A 20,368-nucleotide genomic window follows, 5' to 3' on the forward strand; every position below is an offset into this window, starting at 1 on the left:
TTTTAGAACACAGAAGGACAGCAAAGTCATTTTGTCCTTCTGTGCATCATCTGCAAAGAAAGGCTCTTAAAAAAAAATCCAGAGACACCCTCACTGTCACTAACCCTCACACCAAACCATATTTAAGTTCTAAGCACCCTCCTGGTTTCCAAATTAGCCAAAAGCCCTTCTGCCTTGGGACCCTTGGCTTCTCTTTCACGGTACAACTCTCCTCCAGCTTCATAATGTACCGAGCCAGCCTTAAGTATCTGAAAATCCCATCAACCTAGCATCACTGCTGTGAAAAATTCCACTTAAAGGATATTCGATCTGGGTTTCATATGGGTCCTGGGTCACATTCATGCATCCATAAACTATATTTCACAAGCCCATAATATTCTTAAAAGAAAAAAACGTAACTTTAAAAGAAGACACAGACCTTCACGAAAATAGAGCTGTCAAATTTATTTTCATTAGGCTGCCATTTTATGAGGAATTCCTAAGCTTCGTGTTTCCTGACATGCAAGAGTTAGCAGCCACAGTGCAGTTACTTAAATACTGCGGCTTGGCGGCGGCGGCGGCGGCGGCGGCGGCAGCAGCACCGTGCTAGAGGTAAGACCGCAGACTTTCTTACTGCAATCCTGTCTGTCTACATGATCAGAAGGTTCGGAACAGCTGGTTGGGAAGGTAGCCAAGGTGCAGGAAAGATGTCTGTGCTTCCTTCTCAAGGGCGGCCAACTCCTGAACGGTAGGCGCCAAGATATCCACATGGCCTTTATAGTTTCCACCTGTACCACACACAGATCAGAAGCAATGTCAAAGACACACCTCAGGACTTGTCAGAAGACTTGGGCTCAAGTCTATCACTTCAAATACTGTTTCTAGCATTAAAAACTTACTACTGGGCAAGTTATCTACAGTACATTTAGCTTTAACTCTTTTTTTAGATGTATTTATTTATTATGTATACAGTGTCCTGCCTACATGTGTCCTTGCAGGCTAGAAGAGAACACCAGAACTAATTAGAGGTGGTTGTGAGCCACCATGTGGTTGCTAGGAATTGAACTCAGGACCTCTGGAAGAGCAGCCAGTGCTCTTAACTGCTGAGCCATCTCTCCAGTGCTAGCTTTAACTTTATAAATCAAGAATTTCAATATAAATTAGTACTCAAGCTTCATTAATAGTTGCCTCAATTACCATACCCACCACTCCCTCAGTTTGCAAGCCGTTAGTGTACCCTGAATCAGAAATATTCAGAAACATTCTGGGCAAAGAAATACTAAACAAGGTTGCCACTTACATTAAAGACGTCTCATTCTTTGTTCAAAATCACCTACAATACTCACTTCCTAATACGTCACTAAAAATTCAAGTACTCTTGATATGCATACTTCAAGACAATCAGCTAAATTGCTGTCCCTCATTCACATACAGATCACATAATAAAATGCTGCAAGCCAAGTAATAATAATAAAGCACTGGAGAATAATTAGTAGAGAATAATTAACATGCTAATAATAGACTATTAGCATAATGGAACAAAATCGTGGTCTTCATAAACTGACATTCAAAGAGGCAAATTTAGCTAAGTGTGGTAGTGTATGCCTATAACCCCAGCACTCAGAAGGCTGAGGCAGGAGGATCCTGAGTTTCAGGCCAGCCTGGGCTACGAAACAGTGGGTGCAGAGGGAGGCAGATGGGACAATTACGTTGAAACATCTGAAAGCTTACCGCCAGCAGCCCTCTTCTGACCGTATGTAACTTTCCCATCAAACTCATCCACCGGAACCTTTATGTCTGGCTCCACCTGGGAAATGGTGCAGTTCAGGTGTTCTTCTATCTCGGAAAGGAGCTAAGAAAGAATGAGAAAGTTCAAATACTTCACATAAAAATTTCACTTCCACAGTTTCAGTCTAACAGCATTAACTAAAATTAGGCAAGCCTGGATGCTTGGACAAATGGAAGCTAGACCTCTGGATCACAACTTACAAACAACATTACCAGTCAATCACCACTAAATCACCACTGATAACAGATCGAAGGAGAGATGTCATTTTTCTAGACGAACGCAGTCTGTTTCTCAACTTAACAGTCTCTGGAAGGTCTCACCTGCATTTCATTGTACCAGATGGTGCAGCCGCCATCTTCCTTCAGCCTTGTGTTATAGCATCCTTTCCCACGGTTGCTGCACACATGGTACCAAACCTACATCAAAGGGAGGAAAACATGAACACGGATAGAGACAGAGAGAAACTAAATGCTCTGCTCTAAATTTTTGGATTTTTAACATTTTATTTCCTTAGAACACTAAAAAAACAGGATTATGTATTTCATTCAATGGCCATTACCCAATGACTCACTGAACAGATCTAGGTTATTCTGGAAATAATACAAAAGGATGTGAGTTACAGAAAGGAACTCCCACAGAGGCACAGGCAGCCTGGTGTGGTGCTGCACACCTGCAAACCCAGCACTCAGGCTAAAGCAAGGAGGACTGAGCTGGGCTACAAAAAGGTGGGTGTGGGGTAGGGAGGAGATACATACTGGAGAAGTTATATCAAAACTAATAGCTTAAAGACTGTTTATATCCAAGAAAAATAAAGCACATGGGGAAGTGTGTACAGGAATTTGAGAAAAAGATGTATCTGAGACCTTATAAAAGTTTTTCTACAAATCCATTATTATATATGGATTTGTAGATTATATATAATATATATTCTATATAATATAGATTAATCTGTGCCACCCCCAAAGTGTCCTACGCCACCACACTACAGTGTTTAGTTTTTGTTGAAAAGCTATATTAAGGCTATTAGGAATATTCATATTTTGCCCTTTTCGTTGTAAACCACGTGCTATATTATTTATCTATTCAATCCGTGCAGAGGGAAGAAATGCCATGAAATGTTCACTTACTTCCATTTGGGAATGATTCCAATTTCAGTGGGAAAATCAAACTGCTTTTACTTCCCAATCAAAAGCACAACTCACAATGAATCTAAGAGAGCACTGGGAAGATTACCTTTTCTACAGGGACTCTAAGAGCACTGGGAAGATTACCTTTTCTACAGGGACTCTAAGAGAGCACTGGGAAGATTACCTTTTCTTTTTCTGTTGCCACCAGGGAAATGGCCAGGCCCATCCTGAAAGATTTCAAAGCCCGTGTTAGACCTCAGTTCTGAAACACAGGGGCACAAGGGGGAAGAACTTGGGCAGTACCTTTCAGCTCGCCCCACTCTGCCAATCCGGTGCACATAGTTCTGCTTCTCATCAGGCAGGGTGACATTTATAACTGCAAGTAAAGGCAATGGTTAACAGCTGCCATTGTTTGAAGGTTAGCGTGTAGAGCAGAAAGTCTCTTCTTACCATAAGGAACACCGTGGATGTCAATTCCTCTAGCAGCTACATCTGTGCAAATCAAGAATCTTACGTCTCCTTTCTAAAAGAACCAAGAAAAAAAAAGGAGTCTGTCAGTGAACGCACAAGACATAAAAACAATCCTTCTGCTCAGACAGCGAAATGCTACTTTCAGATTAGCTGTTTGGACATCATCTACTGGACCAAGTCTTGGCATTTGCGGAAACACAGTATTATTATCTGCAGAAACACAGTATTAATGGGTGGATTTAGCCTTCTTTTTCTTACACTAGTGTTATTAAACCTGGCTTTATCTTTAGTCTTTAGAAATATCTTTGGAAACCCAAAAATATACAATAGAACAGAACACAGAAACTTAGGTGTTGTCTTTACTCATACTAAATCTAGAGGCTGGAGAGATGGCTCAGCGGTTAAGTGCACTGACTGTTCCCTGGGTTCCATTCCCAGCACCTACACAGCACTAACAACAATCTGTAATGTCAATTCCAGAGGATCCAACACGCTCTTCTGACTTCTGTAGGCACTGCACATATGTGGTATAGGCAAAACACCAATATATATCAAAAAAAAAAAACTCAAAAACAAAATAAATCCAGACTATTAGATATATTATCCCAGAGTTACACTTTTTTTTTTTTTTTTTTTTTGTAACAACAGACAAATTCCAAAGAAGAAGGAGTAGGGAATGAACCCCTAGTGCTTACAAAGGAACTACTTTTGGTCTAGTGTAATCCCCAAACAGCAGTGTACTTGGTGAAATGAAGCCAGGGAACATCAGTGATACACAGCATGGAAGCATGAACATTCTAAGCCTCGTATGTTACACATTTTCCATACCATGGGTTTCAGAAAAAGCACCTATCCTGTGCGTGGCAATGAACTCTGGTGAACTGGAGTGTCAGCAAGGAAGAAACTATTGATGTTTGGCTCTTAATGGCTGAGGCCTACTGAACACACCAGGCGCTCTGAAAGCCATCAGTATGCAGAAGCACCTGGAAGGGTGTACCTCAAACAACAGTAGAACACTACCAAACTCTAATGACCATCTTCATTTAGAAACAAAGTGAATTCTCTGTAAGTATCTGTGCACTTTCTAAAAAATTTTCAGATATGGTTTACCTATCCCATACTTCTAAAAAGTGTCTACATAAGAAAAGTACGCACATATGTATGTATGTATGTACGTACATACGTACGTCAAAGAACAGTTTACTGAGCACACTACTGAGGAGCAGTGGACTACGTCTTCACTACAGTGTTGTCTGCCTACCTGACAGGGAAGGTGACATTTCTTCCCTGAGTGCCAACAGTGACTAACTCCTGCTACAATGAAGACGGACAGGTAAGGGTAAAACGCTTTCAGTCTCTAGGTCGACAACTGTTTTAAGGACATTAGGGGTGGCACAGGAGCACTATACTCAGGGCAACCAGGCATTGTACCTTAAATCTTTCCAAGTTTTGCTTTCTCTCATGAGGCTTTCTGTCGCCGTGAAGACACACACATGAGAACTGGTGTCCTTTTTTATCAGGTCCTAGTGAAAAGCATATTGAACAGCAGACCTTGAAAAGCATTATGCTGAAGACTACAGACAACAGCAGCTGTCTATAAAGAGCTACACCCCAGCCTGGCACAAATGAAGGCAACAACTTCTCTGTCACAGGCAAAATGTCATTAAAATCAATTCCACGAAAGGCTGGGTTGGCAGTTTAGTTGGTCAATGTAAGCACGGGCAGTGCCGGCGTTTTTAACCCCAGCACTGAGTGTGGGGATGGACAGGTGGACCCTTGGAACTCGCTAGCCAGCAAGCCTACCGAACCCTTTAGCTCCAGGTTCAAGGGGAGTGCAAAAAGGCGGAAAGGAACCAAAGAAGACCCCTCCAGCCCCCACAGGCACGTGCACACCCCCACACAAACATACACACCTCCCCCCTTCCCCTCACACACAAAACTCCAGGAAACATTAACATTACTTTTAAGAGAATTTTAAATTCCTTCAAATTCCTGTCTAAACTTTCCAAGAAGCTGGGTTTATAGGCAGGTCCCACCACGCCCAGCTTACTGTCCAACTTTATAAAAGAACGTAAGACCCTTTGACCAAAGTGGTTTTAATGCTTAATATTCTCAACAACAAATGAGAGTACTCAGGTATGCTCCACAGCCTTGGTAAAAACTGACATTTCAATTTTGACTTAGGAATATTTCCATATTGATTTACATATTTAAACATGAAATCATCTAAACATAAAAAAATTTCCATTCTAATGTCTATTCGACCTGTACAGAAATTCATTGACTTGTATAGATTTTGGGTCTAGTTAATTTCAGTGTGGGATGTTTCATTTATTTGCAAGGTTTGAGTCATTATATTTTCACTACAGTAGTGAACCTTTATTTCTACTAATATTTTGATTTAAGGTCTTACTTCATCCCTTACTCGACCTTTAGATTAGTATTTTACCATATGTTTATGAATGTTTATTAAAATTAAAGTGTCATGACTAACATAATAGAATGTGTATCTTGCAAACCAGCAAATGTGTTTTGATAATTTCCTTGGGTTTTTGGTATGTTCTTTTTCACAGCATATACCTAATGTTCATCTAGATTAATACTCTATTTGACCTTAGCTGAAGATTTCAGCCTACTGACACTTAAATATATTCAGGATTTTTATAATACTGATCTTATTCCGTGATTTCTAATATGTATTTTTTCCTCCAGGACTAGAGATGGAACTCAGAGCCTTACTCCTCACCAGGTAAGTTCTACCACTGAGCTATATCCCCAGTTCTTGGGTTTTTTGAGATACTATCTTACTGTGCAGCTCAGGGTGACATTAGTGACCTCATGATCCTCCAGCCTCTGCCTCCCAAGTGCTGGGATTACAGGTATGTACCATGATGCCTAGTTCCTTTCTTCCTTTAGCCTTAATTAGGGTTTTCCTTCATTCCTCTTTCTCCTATCTACCAGTTTAGAAAATACACACTGTATTATTTTAGCCATTACTCTTTAAATGTTAGTACTAATCAGTAATCTAGATCTAGAGCCTTAGAATTCTGTGGTTCAGGTTTACTCTAACGAAGACTGTAGCAATGTGGAAAAGTTCCCACCATTTACCCCACAGTTGATTCAGGAAAACGTACTGGGTAGGCACTGGTAAGCTGCAATGTGCCATCACTGCTGTAGACTCTATGCATGCATTCTGGCTTTTATCAGTGTGAGGCTAGTGGTCTAGGAAATGCGGAAATAGTGAGAAAAACTTACCTCCTCCTTGTTGCACAAAGTACTGCTCCAAGTTATCGCAGTCAATCTTAGTTCGACAGAAGATAATCGCCTGATCCATCTTGTGCTCCTTGATTGCTCGGACAGCATACTCCCCCTTGAGGATTTTAACAGCTTCAGACCACATCTCTTCGTTACCATAGCAACAACAGGAAAAGCAAAGGAATGTCAATCTGAAGCTGTCATGAGCACACATTACCAGTCAGACATACTGCTTAACTCTCTAAAAATCTCTGCTATACTATAGATAAGGCAGAGTATGGGAGTGAAATACTGAGTTAATTCATTACTTTATTTTTGTTTCTGTCAATGTCTTGTATGCTATCTACTTTAGGTCTTAGTCTCTTTTGTCTCTCTGACACGCACACAACCATAACCCTTTAAGAACACAAAAGTGCAAACACACTAACACAAAGCCATATGTACCAAAATTTGGTACTATCCTCTTAAGCATTAGTTATAATTGGTCTTGCATTAACTTCCCTTTATGCTCAAGACATGATTATTAGATTATCTTAAGGAAAATAACAAATCTAACCAGCCTAACACCAGTCCACAGAATGAAAACCTGGTTAGAAGCTTCTCAGTCATGGGAGGTGGTGCTACTGTGTTACCTCTCTAATGTCTATGTCTAAATGCTCCCTGGTCATCTCCAACTGCAGTGGAGAGTAAGTGAAAAGCTTTACAAGGGTAACCCAGGGCCCAGTAAAAACTGGTACTTTACGAAGTACACTCTTCTCTAACCATGGTAACAGTTTGTGCTTAATTAGCAGTTTCTCTACTATTTTTCTCAACAGGGGGATAAGTGAGTATAGATAATGTTAACCTGGAGTTACACATAAAACTATCTCAAAGGAACTCTACTCAAGATTTCAGTCAATCCACCTTTCAGACGCATGTCACAAACCTCACAGTGAATTCACCCAAGACGCAAACGACCCTGACCTCTTCTAAGGACCACTCAAGACAGCTGGTGTCAGATGTGCAGTCTAATGAGTTTAAGATCCACTCACTTAGGTATTGAGCACATGGTATCCTACTGTACCTTCCAAAACTTTTGAAACATTATGGACACGAAACAAATTGTGTCATAGGCTATCTTCACTGACCTGAGACTAATGTTAAGATTTTTCAAAGCTGATCAATGGACAGTTTCTGTTTGAGAGTATAAAGTGCTGCAGACAGAGAGTAGTAATGTTGAACAACATAAACGTGTCTAATGCCCTGAATCACACACTAAAAAAGTCACGATGATCACAAAAATAATCAAGATTATTTGTCTTTCACATTACAGCTAAAGGTATATGCCCCCACCATCCCTCATCTTTATCTTTCTGGAAATTCAAGGTCAATATAAATCTGTCTCTGGACAAATTTGTTGGTTTTCTAGATCTATACTCTATAATCCAAAAGACTTATGATTCTGAAGTCATACAACTAATGTCGAAGTTCCCTGATTAATAAAGGGTATCAGCTTGTTCCATTTCTTCATTATTCTGACTGCTTTTCTTTCTCCCATTCTAACTTTGTAGGTCATATCTCGGAGCTTTCCGGAGAACTGGGAACAGAAACTCAACAGAGCAAACAAATCATCTCCAAGATCTTTAACACATTCTATTAATGTTTTCAGCTTACCTGGACTGTTAGCACCAGGTCTCGTGTTATCTTTTGCGTGTACATCATCAGTCTGTCAAAAGTGAGAGATAAAAGGGATGTGGATGTTAAGGAGTGATTAAGAACAGGTGTCATTCTATTTAAAGGAAGAAATTAATCTGTCTTTGGACTGAATTTCAAGCACATCTTTATAATCTGTACACAAAACCATTTTTCAGATTCAGAAAAATCCTTCGTTAACTAAGGAAATTAACAGGAATTTTGGAATTAGGGAATAAATGTAACAATAAAAATAAAAACGTGGCTTTCAGTCTATTATATACTTGAAACACTCCCATCTTTATTACATAAAAGTAAAGGGAGTAACAGTGGGGAAAGGACAGGACGGGCAAGTGAGATTGGCTTTTATGACAACAGGGCACATCAGAGTGACACACCATGGCTCCTATCGTCTTGTTACTAACATAGGACTTTCTATGCTTGAAATTGGATACAGGTAATACTCTTTACCAAAACTGTATCAAGGGAGCTACTCACAAAGAGAAAAGCCAAAGGTGAAATTTGCCATTTGTTTGGTGCCCTTTACAAGCCCAAGCTCTCAGTCAACACACTGCTTCATGCCAGGCTTTGGAACCAAGGCTCAGCGCTTTAGGCACCGACGGGAGTCCGAGGAGACGAGCCCACACACACATTTTCACATGGCACAGCACTTACTCGAATGTGATTCTTCCCCAGCCTTTCCCAGAGCTTATCAGTTTTCGGGTTGACAGGGACGACAACATGGTGCACAGTATCTGGAACCGAGTCCTCCCCTTTCAAATCGACCCATGTGGGAAAATGCATTATCTTCTCAGACAGCTTCTTTACATCGAAAGAATGCAGAGTGGCAGAGCAAACAATCACCTAGAGACAGGAGAATGCGGGGCTAGATCAACTTTGATAACCCATCACCATTACATCACATCATACTCACTTTTAAAATACATTTCGTTCTTTCCTTTTTTTAAAAAATATTATTTATTACATATACAGTGTTACATCTACATGTATGCCTGCATGCCAGAAGAGGGCAGCAGATCTCATTATAGATGGTTGTGAGCCACCATGTGGTTGCTGGGATTTGAACTCAGGACCTATGGAAGAGCAAGCAGCCAGTGCCCTTAACCTCTGAGGCATCTCTCCAGCCCTAAAATTCATTTCTTTTATATTTTGAGAATCACACTAATAATGAATGATATGAGAACCAAGTACAGTAACCAGGGAATCTAAAACACATCTAATATCTAACTCCATGTAAAAACTACTAACAGTGTGACATGGGCAGGCTGGCAGTCAAGGCCCAGCCAACACCCGACTGCACGCAATAACTATTAGCTGTGTGACACCGGCAGGCTGTCAGTCCCTCACTGTCGCACAGAAACCATGCTATCTCCCCCTCTAGGAAGTAGTATGGTTTGTTTGTTTGTTTGTTTGTTTTTAAAATCAAAGACCACAAGTTATTCATCCTCTGCTCTCAAATCTTTCCCTTCTCAAATGCTTCCTAAGGGAAGGATGAGAAAAGGAAGGGCAATGTTTTCAGAAACAACCACTACAAAGGTGACTGACTGTCAGCAGCTGAAGCTACTTCCCCTCTGCACAGAAGGAGGACTGCTATCTAGACTGTAAAGTGCTCATGCTCTACAGGCAGAACCACCGAGAAGATCTTAGGGTCATCAGCGATGACTAAGAAATCACCTTTATTTCTAAAAGCCGTTTTTAAGACTATCATCTGTGTGTGTGCACTACTCGGTAACTAGATGATAATGAAGAAAATGTTTTATACAATGAACTGAATCAAAACTCTCTGTTCCTACAACAGTGAGTAACCACTGTCTACACATATTTTTGAGCTGCATTAGTCATTTCATACCTGAAGTCTTTTTCCATCAGAAGTAATCTGAGGAATCTGACTGTGCATCCTATTAATAAAGTCAGAATAACCTTGGGATAGAAGCCCATCCTGCAGAAGAAAAGAGTTTTTAATCAGTAATAAAACTTTTAATTTTTAAACTTAAAATGCAAGGTTAAAAAAACAAACATATACACATACATATCACTGTATTTACAAAATAATTACGATCTGCTGGATACTTAAAGCCAAGTTATAAATTCAACTTTAGGTTCCTTGTGACTACAATATGAAAAAGGTGTAATAAATAAACCCAAACCATACTTCAATATTCTAAAATTAATATAACAGTTTATAGCACATGTCCTTAAGACACTGACTTTAATTTAAAAACTGAAAAGCTTCAGTGCTGGGAGATTAACCCAACCATCTTGAGAATAATTGGGAAGAGTATTTCAAAATCCTCAAACACATTTATGTCCTTCCAGATGGTCCACATTTTATATCTCTGACATAAAGAAATAATTTGTTGTATGCACAAAAAGCTATTAGAAATAAAAAAGCAAACTACCTATGTAACTAGTTGAAGAATAACTAAACAAAACCATGACCTATCCATATAACAGAACATTAAATAGCCTTCAGAGATTAATTGAAAACAATAATATGAAATATTCGTGATGCAATTTTTTTTATAAAGGTTTACCTAAACTCCCGCAAAGTTTGATTTCAATTCCCTACAGTAATTCAGTGCCAGGACCCCTACTGGGATTCCTAAATTCAGATGCTCAAGTCCTTGGTGTAAAGCTATGCATATTCTCCATCTACTTGAAAGCACGCTTAGTTGAAAGCACGCTTAGACTTCTCACACCTACGTGCAATGTAAATGCTATGTAAATAGCTGTCACACTGTATTATTTATGCAAAATCATAAAAGTCTACATATGTTCAATACAAAGGCAAATTTTTTCAAATATTTTTGTTCAAGCTTCATTATATTAATATGCACATACAAAAAGTCAACGGTATGTATATCAATATATAGTGTATGAAAATGTGCTTAACTATGCTATTTAGGTAGTAGGATCATGGCTGAATTGTATTTTTTTTAATTTTATAAATCTTTTTTTTTTTTTTTGGTTTCTCTGTGTAGTTTTGATGCCTGTCCTGGATCTCACTCGGTAGACCAGGTTGGCCTCGAACTCACAGAGATCTGCCTGGCTCTGCCTCCAGAGTGCTGGAATTAAAGGCATGCAGAAGCATACTCTAAAGAAAATATGAACATATTTCAACATACTGCTTCATCCAGCACCAAGAATCTGACTTGAGACAAGATGAGCTTTCCAGTTGATACCAAATCATCTAGTCTTCCTGGAGTACCGACGACAATATCAACCTGAAAAACCAAAAAGCAACACCCAAGGCAAACTGAAAAATTAGTATAATTACTTTAAAACACTTTCTACTCACAACCAACATGAGAATACTCAAATAGTGACAACCAATGCAAAGTGAAGGTCACTATGGATAAATAATGCTATGTATACATCACATCTGCGCTTCATTTGAAGTTAATATGTTGACTCTGGCAACTGATTTTGGACAGCTTTAACTTTTTAACAATCTAATACATAAAATTTGCATTTTACAAGAAGAAACATATGAGTAATTTACATGAATTCTAAAATTAAACAAGAACTCCAATCTCAGCTCCACCATTATCCCACTGCAAGACCACGAATGATGTCATCCGGTACCAATTTTCTCATTTTGAAGAGGGGAATATCTTGAAGAGAAGACATACAGAGCACTGGATGACTGGTGTGTGCTGAGTGTGCACTATAGTTCATTATAATTAGGAGTAACTGTGATTAAACCGGGCAGGAAACAGTAATAGGCTTTGTCAAGTACTCACAGTCACTAGACACAATGGTAAATGTCTTCAGGTTTGATTCCTGTGACATAGTTACTATTCCTCCTATTTTTAAAGGAGGAGATTACAGTGCAGACCCATTACTATAGTCACAGCATCGGATATGCCACTAGGAAGTGCCCACACTGAGATTCAAATTGAGTCTAAACATAAGAAGAGGTCTGTGGGGTTGGAGAGGTGGCTCAGGTTAAGAGCCACTGGTTCCCAGTGTCCACACAGCACCTCATAACCATCCATAACTTAGCTCCAGTGGAGAGAATGCTCTCTTCTCACTTCCACAGGTGGAGGTAACCGTGGAAAACAGGAAGAGAGCACAGCGACTCCTTTAAGAAGAGAAGTGAATTCTGCCAAGAAAACAACAGAAGAATACTGCCTTTCCTTTGCCACTGGCTTCAGTGAGTATGTGTGTGTGTGTGTGTGGCTTCAGTGAGAGAGTGTGTGTGTGTGTGTGTGTGTGTGTGTGTGTGTGTGTGTGTGTGAGAGTGTGTCCCTGTCCATGTGTGTGCATGTGCACTGGAGGACAGGGGCTGACATCAGGTCTCTTTCACCTTATTTTTTTGAGATGGGGCCACTTACTGAGTAGGTTAGGCTGGCTGACCACCGGGCCCCAGGGATCTTCCTGGGTTACCTTTCCAGCACTGGGATTATGCGTTCAGGCCACCATGTCTGACTTTGTCCAAGATGCTTTTTCCTCACCTCCCAAGTGCTGGGATTACAGTGTGTGCCTCCATGCATGACTGACGCAGTGCCGGTTACTGAATCCAGGGCTTCATGCGTGCTAGGAGAGCAGTCTACCAACTGAGCTTCATTCCCAGCCTCACATGTGGCTTTGATGCTGAGCTGGGAATTGAACTCAGACCCTCAGGCTTGCCCAGCAAACACGCTACTGTACCCTAAGCCGCAAACTCTGAGACATGACTGACAAAAACAGATCTAATGCTCTCAAAACTCCACAGCTGGAAAACATAAGCCGAAATTCCAGTACATTATGGGAAGACTGATTTGAGTTTGAAAAGGCCATGAATGAAACTATTAAATTTATTAACCACTAAAAATGTAAATAAACAAATAAAAATCACATTAAAAACATATCAGAGCAACACTATCCATTTTAAAATAGCCTTAACAAGTACATTATTATGAGTCCTTGCTCTTAACATACTCTGTCAAGTCAAATTTACAGCTCATTCAACAACAAATTTAGTTTGGTAGGGATGGAACCAAAAGGAACTTGATTTAGTATAAGATGGTCTAGATTTCACAATTAGATATTAAGGAAAGGAAATAGAAAAATCTGAAAGACGTTCATTTCATAAACATAATTTTGTGAAGTCCCAAATAATAGGGACCAGAGAGTCTTGCCTTTGTCCTACACACTGGCACATGTAAGCAGTCTATAAGACTTCCCTCATGTGTGTCTGAGCTCAGAGACTGTCTTGGTATTCCTCATCATTTCCAAGTGTTGCAGAAACTTCTACTTTTTATATCCATAATCTACATATCTCCACACTTATAATCAGCATTGGTTTGTTTTTCCAATCAAAAACTTAAGTAAATAAATACATCAGGCGGTGGTGGCACACAACTTAGATCCCAGCACTCGGGAGGCAGAGGCAGGTGGATCGTTTTGAGTTTGAGGCCAGCCTGGTCTACATAGTGAGTTCCAGGGCAGCCAGAGCTGTCACAGAGAAACCCTGTCTCGGGAAAAAAAGTAAAATAAACAAATAAAATAAAAAGTGGCTTTTAATCAGAAAGCCCAGAAGGAAATTCCCAGGGAACCAAAGCATAAAGCAACAACATGGAATTCCAAATGGAGACTTTCAAAAGGACCACTGTTCTCTAACTTCTGGGTAAAAAGGAGGCATGCCCACAAGGTGTCTGCAGCAGACTCCTTTGGTCTCGTGCTCATTTTAGCTTCATGTGCCTTTTCTTGGACAAAACAGAATTTATTCCCAAGTTAAAAGTACAACTTACCCCATTATCCAAAACAGAGAGCTGATCCCGAGCTGCAACACCTCCAATTATGAGAAGCTCCCTAAAACGAACAGCAGAATGAGAACGGAGAAAGAGTAAAGTCTGCTCTACAGTTTAATCTATACCAGTGTTCGCAGGTGGAATAGGTCACTGAAAAAGAGCCGCAGTAAAGTGAGTGCAGGAAGGTGGAAGCAGAGGACTTCACCACCAAAGCCAAAAACAAAACAAAAACAAAAACAAAAAACGGCGCTGAGGTGATTGAGAGCTTAGAGTGAGGAAAACTCAGCCCGTAGATATACAACCTACTCCATGTAAGCTCTTCAAAACCAGAGTTCCACCTTTTAAAATACATTTGCTTGTAGTATATAGAGTATTTCTGGAAGAATGGCTGAAAATCAGAGTAAAAAAAGGTTGCCTTCAGGAAGGATAATCAGAATCTGAAGATAAAAGGCTTGTATTTAGTGTTACTCATAGCTTGTTAAAGAGACAAAAAAATTACCTCATTAAAAAAAGGATTTATAATCTGAGTGGTGGTAGTAGATGCCCTTAATCCCAGCACTGAGAGGCAGAGGCAGGCAGATCTCTCTGAGTTTGGGACCAGCCTGGTCTACAGAGTGAATTTCAGGACAGCCAAAGCTACACAGAGAAACCTTGTCTTGAAAAACAAGCAAGCAAGCAAGCAAACAAAACAGAGTTATTTTGTATGTATGAGTGTCTTGCCAGCATGCATGTATGTGCGCCACATACATGTCTGCTGCTCATGGAAGGCTGTGTCAGATCTGCTGGACCTGGGGTTACAGATGGCTGTGAGCCACCATGAAATGCTGGAACCTGAACCTGGTCCTCTGAAGAGCAACCAGTGCTCTTTGCCACTGAGCCATGTCTCTAGCCCCCTCATCCCCGCTTTTTGAAACAGGTCTGGCCTCAAGCTCACTGTGTAGGATACCTAGGTTAGTTTCAAATAGTCACCAGAGCGTCAGAGAAAGGCAAGGGCTTACTTGTATTGAATATCAATTAGTAATCCATAACCTCCATTCACCATCTTCACCAGTGAACTGTTTCCTACTATCCATCTCTCCTTGTGGCCTTTGTCTAAGCACATTAATTTTATCGGTAATGACAGTAACAAATTAAACACAGCATTTTAACTTGCTTCCAAAACTACTCCTCCAAAGCAGAGCCTCTTATACTGAGTAGGAGCTCTGTTACTAACTCCTTAGAAGCTTCCTTTCTCATACACTCAAATGTTACCCCCACTGTTTACTTATTTCTCTCCCCTCCACACTATCCCACAATCCCACAATGAGTTTTGTTGCAGGGGCAACTCTCACTGCTGGAGCCCAGCCTAGATCCTAGGCCTAGACTTTACAACACTGTTCTTAAATTTATTTGCCAAATGAGGAACGTGTCAATCCATTCAACAAAATTAAGGATTATTTTGCCTAGTACAATTTATAACCAAATCAGTTTGCTTAACTTGTAAGTAAGGCCATTATTAACATCAGAACCTCTAAGTTTTTGGAATTAACAATAGCAATAATCACATAACACTGTGAATATACCAAAAACCACCTAAATGTACATTTCCAGTGAATTTTATCCCCCAAATTGCTACAATAAAAAAAACTTTTTAAAATCAATTAAAAGCAAAGTAACAAAAATTAAGCATGAGGCTGGGTATGGCGGCGCATACCTTTAATCCCAGCACTTGGGAGGAAGAGAGAGGCAGATCTCTGTGAGTTCAAGGCCAGCCTGGTCTACAGAGTGAGATCCAGGACAGCCACCAAAACTACACAGAGAAAGCCTGTCTCGAGAAACAAACAAACAAACAAACAAACAAAACAACAACAAAAAGCATGAAATCCACAAAGTAGTTTACTCACAGGATTTGGCTTTCCACAAATTAAAAGGGATTCCTAACTGAACGTGGTGGCTCACACCTGTAATCTCAGTATTTAGGAGGGAGGAGGATGGTGAGTTTGGGGCCAGCTTGATTAGATAGCAAGATCCTTTGGTGAGATAGCTCACCAAAGATTAAAGGAAAAAAGCAAGTCTCTCTACAAGGAATGCCTGAGATGGGGAGGACCATCTCTGCAGGAATCTTAGAATCAACGCTCAGGTTAGGGGTACTGACACCCTACACTGAGCCGCCCATTTTCTAAGCAGTGAAGAGAGGAGATTAACTTAACACTGAATGAAATCAACCTCTGCCTAAGGAAGAAAGTTTGAATGGGAACACGTTACTACAACGTTATAGTGTCTTATGTAGTATACCAGTGCCTCCTTTTGTTTAACTTTATTCTTCCAGACACTTTAAACTTAATAACAATAAGCATTTAGGCTCAAAGGCAAGGCTTACCGTAACTTAGGGTTATCAATATACTTCTTAAACTGCTTGACGTTGTTCAAAGTTTGCTCAGCTAACTCCCTTGAGGGTTCCACAATGAGAGCTTTTGGAGCATTAGGGAGAAATTTTGTTTGGGACACCTGTGCACTACCTTAAGAAAACAAAAAAGACCACAGGTCAATCAAACACACCCAAAATACCACAAGCTGAAAAACACCAGTGTTGTTCCAGCGTCAAACTTTAAGTAATAACTGTAAAATACAGGAGACAATCCAACAAAATACAGCTAAAATTTCTAAAATAACCTGTCATTTTTTAAAAAGACTTAATTATTTATTATGTATATAGTGTTCTGCCTGCAGGCCAGAAGAGGGCACCAGATCTCACTACAGATGGTTGTGAGCCACCATGTGGTTGCTGGGAATTGAACTCGGGACCTCTGTAAGAGCAGCCAGTGCCCTTAACCACTGAGCCATCTCTCCAGCCTCCAATTTGTCATTTTTTAAGTCTAGTTGGGATGAGTACAACTGATTAATATGGTTGTTAAAAATAACCCATTTCCTTGTGACAAGCCAAAAAATGTACTTTAAGTAGGTGAACTGTACCAGGCAATAGTACAGGAAATGGAGTAAGCTTTCAAGTCAAGACTGCTTGGATCTGAATTCAGTTCTACCACTTATCTGCTCTGCGACCTTGAGCAAGTTACTTCAAATCCTTATTCCTCAGGCCCCTGTAAAATGTGAAGGGTACTACCTCATAGGGCTGAGTGAAGATTAAACAATCTGTGGGAAGCATTTAGCATGCTGCTAGGGTACTTCACAAGAACAGAAGCCAAGCATGTCACTGCCATCAAGACTGAGAAAGTCTAAATGCCTCAACAGACACAGAACAGTTCATCAGTTAAGTTATGAAACTGAAGTTTATTCATCTGTTAAACAAAGTTTGATTAAACCAGAGCAGGAGCAAATGGGACTCACTAGGAGAAGCCCTTCCCACTGGGGTTCTCTCTGCACCTCCATCTAGAAATCCTCACCCTCTCAGGTGCAGTGAAGTACCTGTTTGCTGTGACTTGACAACGTAATTATCTGGGGCCTTGGAAAGAGCAACAAAACCATCTTTTGGTGGAAACTTAAATTCTTCTTCACCAAAGTTAAATTTCAATTCAGCATTCTGGCATTGAATAAAAGAAAAAAAAAAGTTTAAATGGATGGCAAACTGCCCAGTAAAATGTAATAAAAATCAAACAGTTTAGATCACAGCAAAACTTCTAATTACCTTCAAAACACAGGCAGGGAAGAGCGCTTGGTTTTTTATATGTGCTGGTATTTCAAATGCCAGACCAAGATCTTTTCCTTTAAAACAAATAAACAAACAAAACCAGAGAAATTAAAAAGAAGAATTTCCACATCCCAATAAAATCTACCAATCTGCCTTGCTTTCTCATGCTCTCTGGAACCCACCGATAAAAGTGGGCTGCCTAGGGCAAACCTATTTACCGCTTGACTTCACTAACTGCTCCCTCTTCCTGTCTACATATCTGATTACTCCCTATCTACAAGACCTCTGCCTCTACAGACTTCGCAGCTCACACACACTCCCACATCAGTCACGAAACCCTCCCTGATCCACAGCTCCTTCCATTTAACTTACATTTTTCCTCTCACTGATCAAGTAAAATCCCCGATACCCACTTTAGGACATGCATCCTTCTTTTCATCCCATTGTCTACATGTCTGACTCATGCTCACCCACCTCCCTGCCCTACCAAAAATAGCTATCAGGTACCAAATCCTAGAGTGAACTGTCACTCCTGTCTCTCTTACAATGCCTTCAGCAGTACTGGGCACAGACTTCTCCCTCCTCTGTGAAACACTGTCTTCCCTTGGGTAGCCAGAGTCCATGCACCCCTGTTCTCTCCTCCTCTTCCTCTCTCCTAGATTCTCCTTAGTTAGCCAGCTTTTAGGCATAGGACACTAGGCCTTGGCTCTTTACTAGTATTTAGGTACTCTTCCCACCTCCTAGTCTGTTTTCAACACAGCTGGCCCATGCTGCTGGAGATGTGCCACTACTCTGTTAGAACTCCAGAGGAACAAAAGCAACATTCTCTCCCTGCAGCTCAGGCACTTGACGCATGTACCTCCTCGCTGTTGCTCAGGCAGGGTGGGCACTTCCACCCCAGAACTTTCCCTTGGTTCTTCCCTCTGCCTGAAACGCTCTTCAGTTCTCAGCACAACCCCACCCAACTGACGCCCTTTTAAATGTCTTCTCATCAGTAGAGCCTTCTCTAAGCACCCTATGGAAAAGCACACAGCCCCACACAGCCCTGCTTTTCCTCTCCTTCTCACCTAACGTTTCATCTGTAAACAATAGATGTCTGCCTCTCCTCATCAGTGTGAAAGCACCACAGAGCTAATCTTCGTCAGCGTCACCTCCGCTTGTGACTTATCACTCACTCACTAGTGCACAACACACACAGCAAACACTCAACAAACCACTGAAATGAAATGTGGTGAATCGGGTGGAGGACTGAAGAAGAGAACTCAAGAACAAGAATCACGTTTTTTCTCACTAGTAAGATCAGAGCACTTACCATTCTTGGAGAACTTCACATGCCCTTTATCAATATCTAAGTAGCATCCAATGGTATCGTGCATGGTGAATTCCTGAGAAGCCAGAAAGTGAAATGTTACTAACGGAAAGCAAGACCTGAAGTGAGGTTAGCAACTGCAGACAACAGTATCCAAAGCACACTGGTGTTTCACAAGAAGTTCTCTAATGGTAAGGAGGGCATCAAAATGACTGTCACAGACGGGGATGGCGGTCACTCCTGTAATCCCAGCACTGCAAAGGCTGAGCAGAAGGACCACCAGACACGCAGGTGACAGAGTAAGACTTTGTCTAAAACAATAAACCATCAAAAACAGTATACATCATCATATCTCAAGTAGACATATCTGACAGGCTTATCAGAATCAACATGATACTAAGGATTACTGATATGGATTTAGGCTCAGAGAACTATACTTAAAATCTTCATAATCAAACTAAGAAATGAAAATAACAGATAAGATCCAATGTCAGAATGAGGAAAAGACATAACATACTTGGGACAGACTAATAAAATGTTAAGTACTATCTATTTACTTAGTCTTAAATAAATCAATTTCCTTTTTAAATCCAAAGCTGAACTATCTCAACCATGTCACAAGTGATCAAGAAGACTGACAAACGCTGTTTCAACAAACAGCATCGCCGCTTACCTCTCCGTAATTATCAAACTGTTTATTATGGGATTTCTTTCCTGTTCCTCCGAAGCCAAATCCAAACTTGTCAGTACCTAGATTTTAAACAGTTTATTAGAGGTCTGAGCTTACCAGGAGAATTAGAGTCCTGTGAAAGAAGTGCTTTTACCCATGCAGTCTGAGAGACACAAGTTTCCCCATTTCTGAGTCCAGCGTCATCTGGGGCGTTTCCAGCCGATGCAGAATGTACAACACTACGGACACAAGCGACTGCCTCACTCTTGGCTTTGGTCACTAACAAACTCACAATAACTCAAGTGTCCTTGCAGTAGTGTGTGTTTCAAGCACGCTAACTTGAGCCTGATCTTCATTCACTCTCCCTGACTCTCCACATTATCAGAACATGGGGTGGGGGTGCTAACAGGAAGCAGTAACTTACATCAAGTCTTTTCTGGAACCGAGTAAGGTACAGATAAATATTCTTTGTGTCCATAAAATTAAACCCTAATACAGTGAAGTCTATATTAATTTGTCTCCCAAACAATACTATGTTAACAATGAGTAAATATAAAGCAGTTCAGTTACTGCAGAAACACTTACCGAGGTCTAAGGAGGCCTGCATGGTAGACCACCCAACTCTGCACAGCCCCTGGTCATGACAGGATACCTCATAGTAGTGTTTCCCTGGAAGGGTCAAATTCCACGAGATTTACACAAACTGCACACATATG

General features: G+C 40.5%; 1 protein-coding gene across 1 annotated transcript in view; it reads right to left on the reverse strand.

Moving 5' to 3' along the window:
* Nucleotides 1–429: 429 nt before the first annotated feature.
* Nucleotides 430–20,368, reverse strand: part of Ddx1 (DEAD-box helicase 1) — a 28,060-nt gene continuing 8,121 nt past the window's right edge. The window contains exons 8-26 of the mRNA XM_059248326.1: nt 20,238–20,321; nt 19,656–19,732; nt 18,986–19,058; nt 17,671–17,747; nt 17,451–17,565; nt 16,408–16,546; nt 14,049–14,109; nt 11,439–11,537; nt 10,163–10,252; nt 8,968–9,156; nt 8,275–8,326; nt 6,622–6,768; nt 4,798–4,889; nt 3,346–3,418; nt 3,199–3,271; nt 3,080–3,122; nt 2,089–2,184; nt 1,711–1,831; nt 430–767 (exon numbers count right to left, since the gene is read on the reverse strand). Coding sequence (XP_059104309.1) covers nt 637–767; nt 1,711–1,831; nt 2,089–2,184; nt 3,080–3,122; nt 3,199–3,271; nt 3,346–3,418; nt 4,798–4,889; nt 6,622–6,768; nt 8,275–8,326; nt 8,968–9,156; nt 10,163–10,252; nt 11,439–11,537; nt 14,049–14,109; nt 16,408–16,546; nt 17,451–17,565; nt 17,671–17,747; nt 18,986–19,058; nt 19,656–19,732; nt 20,238–20,321 — 1,832 coding nt within the window. The 3' untranslated portion in view covers nt 430–636. The remainder of the gene's footprint in view (nt 768–1,710; nt 1,832–2,088; nt 2,185–3,079; nt 3,123–3,198; nt 3,272–3,345; nt 3,419–4,797; nt 4,890–6,621; nt 6,769–8,274; nt 8,327–8,967; nt 9,157–10,162; nt 10,253–11,438; nt 11,538–14,048; nt 14,110–16,407; nt 16,547–17,450; nt 17,566–17,670; nt 17,748–18,985; nt 19,059–19,655; nt 19,733–20,237; nt 20,322–20,368) is intronic.

This window comes from Peromyscus eremicus, chromosome 22 (assembly GCF_949786415.1).
Source record: "Peromyscus eremicus chromosome 22, PerEre_H2_v1, whole genome shotgun sequence".
NCBI lineage: Eukaryota > Metazoa > Chordata > Mammalia > Rodentia > Cricetidae > Peromyscus > Peromyscus eremicus.